The sequence below is a fragment of the Ptiloglossa arizonensis genome, chromosome 6 (genome assembly GCF_051014685.1).
Source record: "Ptiloglossa arizonensis isolate GNS036 chromosome 6, iyPtiAriz1_principal, whole genome shotgun sequence".
Classification (NCBI taxonomy): Eukaryota; Metazoa; Arthropoda; class Insecta; order Hymenoptera; family Colletidae; genus Ptiloglossa; species Ptiloglossa arizonensis.
The window spans coordinates 13,045,813-13,054,545 of record NC_135053.1 but is presented as its reverse complement, the minus strand read 5'-3'; the positions used below and the strand labels follow the sequence as shown (position 1 = coordinate 13,054,545).

At 30.6% G+C, this 8,733-nt stretch overlaps 2 protein-coding genes across 5 annotated transcripts; one reads left to right on the top strand and one right to left on the bottom strand.

The window, feature by feature from the left end:
• The first annotated feature begins 540 nt into the window (after positions 1-540).
• On the top strand, positions 541-7,795 carry Med23 (mediator complex subunit 23). 3 transcript variants are annotated; one of them, XM_076314056.1, is made up of 11 exons: positions 541-814; positions 1,088-1,329; positions 1,401-1,533; positions 1,601-1,783; positions 1,858-2,142; positions 2,237-4,379; positions 4,463-4,702; positions 4,769-4,928; positions 5,003-5,290; positions 5,372-5,578; positions 5,715-7,795. In XM_076314056.1, exons 1-11 carry the CDS (start codon positions 770-772, stop codon positions 5,851-5,853), a joined length of 4,065 nt encoding a protein of 1,354 aa, XP_076170171.1. In that variant the 5' UTR covers positions 541-769; the 3' UTR covers positions 5,854-7,795. The 3 variants fall into 3 exon arrangements, with proteins under 3 accessions (XP_076170171.1, XP_076170170.1, XP_076170172.1); XM_076314055.1 differs by having other exon boundaries at positions 1,085-1,329; XM_076314057.1 differs by lacking the exons at positions 541-814; positions 1,088-1,329; positions 1,401-1,533 and having other exon boundaries at positions 1,682-1,799.
• LOC143148122 (pyrimidodiazepine synthase) lies at positions 6,131-8,329 on the bottom strand. 2 transcript variants are annotated; one of them, XM_076314059.1, is made up of 7 exons: positions 8,091-8,329; positions 7,974-8,012; positions 7,498-7,655; positions 7,248-7,412; positions 6,930-7,062; positions 6,726-6,841; positions 6,131-6,655 (listed from the first exon to the last, which is right to left on the bottom strand). In XM_076314059.1, the coding sequence occupies exons 2-7, from the start codon at positions 7,996-7,998 to the stop codon at positions 6,533-6,535; spliced, it is 720 nt and encodes a 239-aa protein (XP_076170174.1). In that variant the 5' UTR covers positions 7,999-8,012; positions 8,091-8,329; the 3' UTR covers positions 6,131-6,532. The 2 variants fall into 2 exon arrangements, with proteins under 2 accessions (XP_076170174.1, XP_076170173.1); XM_076314058.1 differs by having other exon boundaries at positions 6,132-6,655; positions 7,974-8,019; positions 8,091-8,328.
• Between the last annotated feature and the right edge of the window lie 404 nt (positions 8,330-8,733).

The following is an 8,733-nucleotide window of genomic DNA, read 5'->3' as shown; positions in this document are numbered from 1 at the left end:
GACTAATGAAAGAAATTTGAACAAAATGTTCGTCACAAATTACCAGTAGCGTCATCTTTCGATAATAAAAGTAATATAATTTCTATAATAGCGACATCTTGCGTGATACACAGAGGTCCATAAATTTATTCCATTTAAGGGGAATTCGGCACATCAAATGCGTTCCCTTTTCCTTCTCGACAAACTCCTATTTGTCACGCAGCTGAAACGCTAGATGGCGTTAAGCTATGTAATAGGCTATTTTATTATATCTAGATTACACGTATCAAAATTCATTCTTGCAATGCGATAACACATATTTAATAAGAAATGGTTTAATCCTTAATCTGATTAATTATTATAAACTTCAATTATCAAAATGTATGGATATATATTTAATAAGTAACTGTTAATTCTTAAAATGATGCCATACACAAATTTTAAACAACACCATCTAGCGTTTCATCTACGCAATACTAGTAGCTTGATGTGAAGAGGAAGGGGTTGTGTTTGGCATGCTGTATTCCTACACAAAAATTAATTACACGTGTGTATTGTGTGTGTCATCATCATACAAACCACATATCTCTATTTAATACAAATGCATATATAGGTTATGCAAACATAAACAGAACTCGACATATGTTTACAAATTTATTTTATGATGCATTTTGTGTGAACTTTAAAAAGAAATTATGAGAAAAGTGGATTTTAAAACGATAACTTTTGTTCCTATACATTAAGTCTAGACTCTTGTTCTCCTTGAGCGGAAAACCGTAACACTAAAAGCATGAGCAGTGAAACTCAAATCACTAATATCGTAAACGATATTTTGGTAAGTATGTAGTGTCTTAATGTTACTTTTTATGAATTTCTTATGTCACTTTCTATTTTATAACATTTACTATTTGTAATCATAATTCCCAGTAATTTTATAATAAAAATTAATAGAACTTAAAACTTGGCTTCATAGATCATTTATAATTAGAGTTGCTTACTCAAATAAAAAATTCCCTTGTGGTTATATTAAAAAATTCTAACACTAGTTTAACTTTTCTATTAATCGCTTATCCAAATTATAACATTATTTACAAAATTATTATAGAAGGTAGAAGCCATAGAAGAAGCATTCAGTTGTGTACTTGTGCATCATCCAAATAGTGAAAACGAAAAAATATCAGCATGGCAAACAGAGTTAACGTCTGCTATGTCAAATTTGTCCAAAGAACAACAAGAAAATGCTGTGCGACAATTTTTATCCATGGCAGCAGCTATGACCAATCATAGACGATTGCAATTGTTATTGTCATTACTTGAACATTTAGTTATTTCTAATGTTTTGCCAGCAAGGTATATATTTAAAATAATATATTTTAAATTAAATACAATGTAAACTTATGAACAACCATAACTGATTTTAGACTTGTGTGTGAATGTATCTTAAGTTGTGACAAATTACAATATCAATTGGAAGATTTTTGGGTGGAATGTTTTGTACTTATTCGACATATTATTGGAGGAGTTGATTACAAGGGTGTTAGAGAAATAATGAAAGTAAGTATTAATAAAATTATTTTCAAAATTGTATAAATATAAATTAACAAATTTTATGATGCTATAGGGATGCAAAGAAAAAGCACAAACTATCCCTGCAAGATTAAATGCTTCTGTTCAACCACAATTAAAAGCTTTAGAAAATGTAATTGAGTACATTTTCGACAGAAATGCTTGTTTATTACCAGGATACTTCATAGTGAATGAAATTCAAAAGGCTTATCCTGGTGGTAAAAATTGGCCACATTGGGTATGTTATTTAAAAGGTAAAGTTTATTAGATTCTGTTAATTTAATTATATTTTATGAAATTGATTATTTATAGAAACTAGCAAAATTGCTTTCAAACTTTGTTGAAAGTTTTCGCAATACTGCGCAAATGGTGTCTATAGTAGGACATTCAAAAATGTTACCAGTTGTGGAACATACTGGATATGCAGATTTGATTAATCCGTGGGTACTTGATACAACAACATTAAAATTTTCTTTAAAAGGAAATTTGCCTTATGATGAAAAATTACTTAAACCTCAAACTGGGCTACTTAGATATGTTTTAGAACAACCCTATAGCAGAGATATGGTTTGTTCAATGCTTAGTTTACAAAAACAGGTATATATCTTTAATTTATAAAATTGTGTAAAACCAAATTTTTTTATGAAGTGGAATTTAACCACGTTATAATATTATTTTATTTATATTACAGCAAAAACAACGATGTATAGCTTTAGAAGAGCAATTAGTTGAACTTGTAATTCTTGCTATGGAACGTGCAGAAAATGAAACTTTGCCAGCAGAAGGAACAGATGGAACTGTTGCCAATCATTATGTATGGTTGCACCTCTCATCACAGCTTATATATTTTGTCCTATTTTCATATGCTTGCTTTCCAAGTATTGTAATGGCAATACATGATAAATTAGCAGGCAGAGATTTACGAAAAGGGAGAGATCACTTAATGTGGGTCCTGTTACAATTTATTTCTGGAAGTATTCAAAGAAACCCACTATCAAATTTCTTGCCAGTATTAAAATTGTACGATCTGCTTTATCCAGAAAAAGAACCATTACCTGTTCCGGATTATACTCAAGCATTGTGCACTCATCAGATGGCTATCACATGTATATGGATACATTTATTGAAAAAAGCCCAATCTGAGCATTCTAATATTCATAGACCAATACCTCACACATTAAAACTTCATCATGAGTTTTTGCAACATTTAGTAATGCCCAATACTTCTCTTTGTATGGGTTCAGACTATCGTATTGCTTTATTATGTAATGCATATTCGACAAATCAGGAATATTTCGGTAGACCAATGGCAGCGTTGGTTGATACTATTCTTGGTACTCAAAAAGGTCAGCAACAGCAACCAATGCAAACATTACAAAATAATGCAGCTCTTGCAAGTGGTCCAACTACACCATTATCGATGTCAATCTTGGATTCGTTAACAGTTCATTCGAAAATGAGTCTAATACACAGTATTGTTACCCACGTTATTAAGTTAGCGCAATCTAAAAGTAATATGGCATTAGCACCAGCACTAGTGGAAACTTATAGTAGGCTACTGGTTTACACTGAGATTGAAAGTCTTGGTATTAAAGGTTTTATCAGCCAATTACTTCCAACAGTTTTTAAGTCTCATGCATGGGGAACATTGTACACACTTTTAGAAATGTTCAGTTACAGAATGCACCATATACAGCCACATTACAGAGTTCAACTTTTGTCACATTTACACAGTCTTGCAGCTGTGCCACAGACTAATCAGACACAACTTCACCTGTGTGTGGAAAGTACTGCTCTTCGTTTAATTACTGGTTTAGGATCTGCCGAAGTTCAGCCACAGTTATCTAGATTTTTATCAGAACCTAAGACTCTTGTATCTGCAGAATCTGAAGAGTTAAATAGAGCTTTAGTATTAACATTAGCACGGTCTATGCATGTCACAGGAACAGGATCAGATAGTCATAGTGGTACATGGTGCAAGGAATTATTGAATACAATAATGCAAAATACACCACATTCGTGGGCTAATCATACTCTTCAATGTTTTCCTCCAGTACTGAGTGAATTTTTCCAACAAAATAGTGTACCAAAAGAGAATAAGCAACAGATAAAGAAGGCAGTAGAAGAGGAATATCGAAATTGGGCTTCTATGAGCAATGAAAACGACATAATAGCACATTTTTCTGTACCTGGAACTCCACCTCTTTTTCTATGTCTTCTGTGGAAGATGATTTTTGAAACTGATCGTATTAGTCCAATTGCGTATAAAATTCTAGAAAGAATTGGTGCTCGAGCATTGTCGGCTCATCTCCGAAAGTTCTGCGATTATCTTGTATTTGAATTTGCTAATAGCGTGGGTGGACAGCATGTAAATAAATGTGTAGATACAATTAATGATGTGATATGGAAATATAATATAGTAACTATTGATAGACTGATCCTTTGTTTAGTATTGAGAACTCATGAAGGCAGTGAGGCTCAAGTATGTTTCTTCATTATTCAATTACTTTTGCTCAAAGCTGTTGAATTTAGAAATAGGGTCCAAGAGTTCGTAAAAGAAAATTCTCCAGAGCACTGGAAACAGTCAAACTGGCATGAAAAGCATCTTGCATTTCATAGAAAATTTCCTGAAAAGTTTGCTCCTGAGGGTATCATGGAACAAACTAGTGGAGGTCCTAGTCAATATCAAAGTTTACCTGTTTACTTTGGAAACGTTTGCTTACGATTTTTACCAGTTTTTGATATTGTTGTACATAGATATTTAGAAATTCCAGCAGTGTCAAAAAGTTTGGAAACATTGTTAGATCATTTGGGCTGCTTATACAAATTTCATGGTTCGTATATATTCGTATTTGTAATTATAATACAATTTTCATATCTATGATATTTTAATTTAATCTTGTATACTAAATTTCAGATCGACCTGTAACATATCTGTACAATACATTGCATTATTACGAACGTATGTTAAGGGACAGACCACCTCTAAAACGACGTTTAGTATCTGCCGTTTTTGGTTCACTGAGAGATATCAGGGCATCAGGATGGGCGCTTTCAGAAGCTTATCAAATGTATATGACTCGGTCATCTGATGATGTTGTTACGTGGATGCCAGAATTAGATTATTATATTCGTTTAGTACAAAGAATTGTAGAAAGTAAGTTTTTTATTTTTAATGTATAAAATTTTTCAAGTTATGTTTTTTATAATATTTGTATCAAAGCAATGTCAGGTACGGCTCACTTCCCAGCCACTGATTGGAGATTCAATGAATTCCCAAACCCTGCTGCACATGCACTGTATGTTACATGTGTTGAACTTATGGCTGTTCCTGTTGCCCCTAATTTAGTTGCTAATTCATTATTAGATGTGGTTGCAAAAGGGTAAGATATAGTAAATCATTGTATATATTATTAAAATGTCTTAAAACATTTTGACAAACTTTGAAATTTATTAGGTATACTGTGATACCATCAGATGAAATCCATTTGTGGATAAATTGTGTGGGTTTATTGCTAGCAGCTTTACCAGAATGTTACTGGTCAGCACTTCATGATCGGCTAGTAGAAACTATTAACAGTCCTGGATTAGCCAATTGGCAGTACAGTAATTTGACTCCGTTTCAAATGTTTAATTTTAATAATACTCATAATAGTCTGCTGGAAAACAAATACAGTTATATGTTGGCATTAGCACATTCTGTGTGGCACCATGCCGGTGTTGGACAAATAACTACAATGCCTCAGTAAGTCTAAAGACGAATGCAGCATATGTGTAGCAATACTGTTAATATAACTTAATACAGTATGAATACATTTTTGTTTAGATTTATTAAAGAGAAACTTCAACCAGTTGTGAATAGCGAAGAACAATTAATATATGCTTGTCATTTAATTGGTCCTACTTTAGCAAGATTCAATGCTGAAAGACCACATTGTGTTGTAGAATTAGCAGTCTCATTATATGAGATGCTTGAGCAAGTGGATCGTCTTCAGACCCATTTAAAATATATGGATCCAGTTTGTGATTTATTGTATCCTTTCACTAATTATTTCTTTTTTCAAATAGAAATATGGATTCAATCATCAAATGGATTCGCGCATTTGACATGTCTGATATAATTGTTGAAAAAATCATACTAATATTTTCCTTAATAGCAGTTGTAATAGATACCATATAAAATATATGTTTGTCGGTGATACGATGAAAAATGAAGTCGAATGTATTATACGAAGATTAAGGCCGGCTTTGCAAATGAGACTACGGTTTATTGCACACATAAACATAGACGAAATTCAGTCTTCCTGAGATATTCCTAGTACGAGTAATGCGGAAGTAAATACATGCTAATGTTAATAGTTTGGATGTATACACGTTGTCTTCTTGATAATTTAATATTATCTTTGCACAAACAAGGTGTTACAAACATGCTAAAATTATTATCTGAATCTAAAACAAAAAATATTTGAAAATGCAATTTCTACATGTCAAGAATACATGTATATCTCGTATAAAAAAGGATGATTTTTTACATGCAAGTAAGCAGTGCACATATACAAAAAGTAAAAGTATTCCAACGAAGTATTACAAATACAACAAAATTTAAGTTGCTTTGTCTAAACAGTATATTTACGACGCTTATCACTACATGTATTTTCACAGCAAATACAAGGGAGTACTGATGCATTGAACAGGTTCATAAATGTATATTGTCATAGTAGAAGGTATAAGTTACAAAGCTCGATGTTTTATACGTATTTATAAATTAACCAATCGTATTTATAAACGAATACTATTAGATATGTTTTGAGATTAGTCATGGTAAATTTTACTAAATGATTACTGGAATACTGTAAATTGTATTGCATATATATTATTTTAGAAATCTAAATTAAGTATCAACATATATACGTCTGTGCGCGTAACATATGAAGATTAAATTTTTTATTATCACATTGCGGAAGTAATTTTATGTCTGTTAAAAGACTTATAATGTATCATAATTCACGTTTCCCTTTTTCAAGTCTGCAATCAGTTGTGCAAATTTTTCATGTGAACACTCATTTTCTTGTACAAATGGTTGTGCTTTCATTTCTCGAATCCATTCCATCTACAATAAATTTGGAATGTTAGTTTCTACCTTAATGCATACAATGATTTTGACAAAATGCTGAACATACTATGTGTGAAAAACTTCCATCATTAAAACTTATAGATTTTTGGTAAATTAAAGACAGAGACTTTCGTCGTTCAACCCATGGCCACATCAATATATCCAACATACCAGGTTGAGTTCCTAGAATAAGAAACACGAAAACAATATTAATAATAATTTTACAGCCTGTATTGTACAAGTTTAGAAATTGAGAAGTTAATTTAGAAACCTCCAAAGAATGTAGTTCCACGAATTTTAAGTTCTTCTTCAAATTCTACTAATAGAGCTGATATCTGTGCAACAATTTCATTCAGTGGTCTTTTGTCATTACCATGTATACAATTTGAAAAAATACTAACAATCTGAAAATAACAAGTAATTGTCAACAAAATAAATACTAATATATGTATAAATTTGTAATGATTTTGAAAACATAATTACTTTATCAACATTTTCTACCAAGTATTTGATAATCATTTGTTAAAATATTTTACACATAAAATAATATAAATATACATATTTATTTCTGTATAATGACTTCTGTTACCTTGGAATAATGATCCAATAGCTCTAAGTCACGGGTTTTAGTTGTTTCATGATATAATGGAGGTTCGGGATATTTTTCATCTAAATAATTTGCTATTACTACAGAATCTGTAACTACTTCACCATTGACATCGACAAATGCTGGTACCTTACCCTCTGGATTAATCTAAAATTTATAATAAATAATTAATATTTCATAGAATTACTACTATTACATTTAAATAAATGAACATTATGATATATGCATATACCTCTAAATACCATTCTGGCTTATTTTTTAAATTGATGTTGACAATATCATGAGGAATCTTCTTGTAAGAAAGTATTAATCGAATTCGATGTGCAAAAGGACAAAATTTCATGCTGTATAAACGTGCCTGTCCAGCTAATTCTGCTGGTTTTATAGAACCTTGAATGAATCATATTCAATGTAATTATATAGAATCATAATTATGTTAGAATTCAAATCCTAAGTTTCAAATATTAAATAAAGTAAAATTAGATTTTATATTACAGTACAAGAAAACCTAACTGTTTAGAAAATCACAATTTTTGGTGCTCAATGTAAATATTTTATCTAATAAAAAATGTTTATAATATAAAAACTGTACAATTTCTTATAAGAATGAAAATTTTGTGTTGATACATTTCATTAAAAATTTCATTTAAAGTTTACTAATGAGAAAATCATTCCACTTTTAGAAAATGAACAACATAACATACTTACCAGTTCCCAAATGTGCACTGCTCATGATTGTTGATATTTCTGAAAACTTACATTTACAAAAAATAATTGATAAAGTAATAGTATACTACAAGAAATTAAAGAAATAGAAGTACTTACAGTGCTAAAACGGTAATTATTTCTAATACGGTTAATGACACGTGACCACTTATTCAAATTTATGGTGTACGTTAACTGTATTTCTACAAATAAATACTAATACAATTATTTCCAGAAATGATCGAGGAAGTTTTAATTTTTTATGTCTATGTCAAATACATGATTGGAAGTCGATAAACAGAACTACCCACGACGGTATTGCACACTGACAGTTCACATTGTTTTCTCTTCTTTTTACGAAACGGGTTGCCTGTGCGCATGAGCGAAAGTCGATTGATCGAATCGAATTTTTGAATATATGTAGTGTAAATTGTTATTCATTCGGATTAATACAAATTAAGATACACATATATAAAACAAATTGTAATGCAGTTTTTTATCGAATAATATTTATTCTATTGCGGTATGTTCTATCGCTAAATATCAATGTTTTATACAAAAAATCAGATAGCAATTAATTTTATTTTAAAGGTTCTTCAAGAAATTTCAACATTTATTAAGAAAAACGTTCGTACTTGAATAATTCTTGGAGCAATTCGGTTTAACAAATTTTCAAGAAAGAAATTCGAACGCTCGTCACTACTCATTACTACTTGTAGAAAAAAATAACTATTATTATTTTAATTTCAAAGTCGTCGAGAAG

Coding starts and splice junctions, on each gene's coding strand:
- LOC143148122 (XM_076314059.1), bottom strand. CDS start 7,998: ATGAGCAGTGCACATTTGGGAACTG. Junction 7,063..7,247: donor TATTGGATCATTATTCCAAG/GTAACAGAAGTC, acceptor TGTTATTTTCAG/ATTGTTAGTATTTTTTCAAA. Junction 6,842..6,929: donor TGGAACTACATTCTTTGGAG/GTTTCTAAATTA, acceptor TTCTTATTCTAG/GAACTCAACCTGGTATGTTG.
- Med23 (XM_076314055.1), top strand. CDS start 770: ATGAGCAGTGAAACTCAAATCACTAATATCGTAAACGATATTTTG. Junction 815..1,084: donor ATATCGTAAACGATATTTTG/GTAAGTATGTAG, acceptor AAATTATTATAG/AAGGTAGAAGCCATAGAAGA. Junction 4,380..4,462: donor CTGCTTATACAAATTTCATG/GTTCGTATATAT, acceptor ACTAAATTTCAG/ATCGACCTGTAACATATCTG.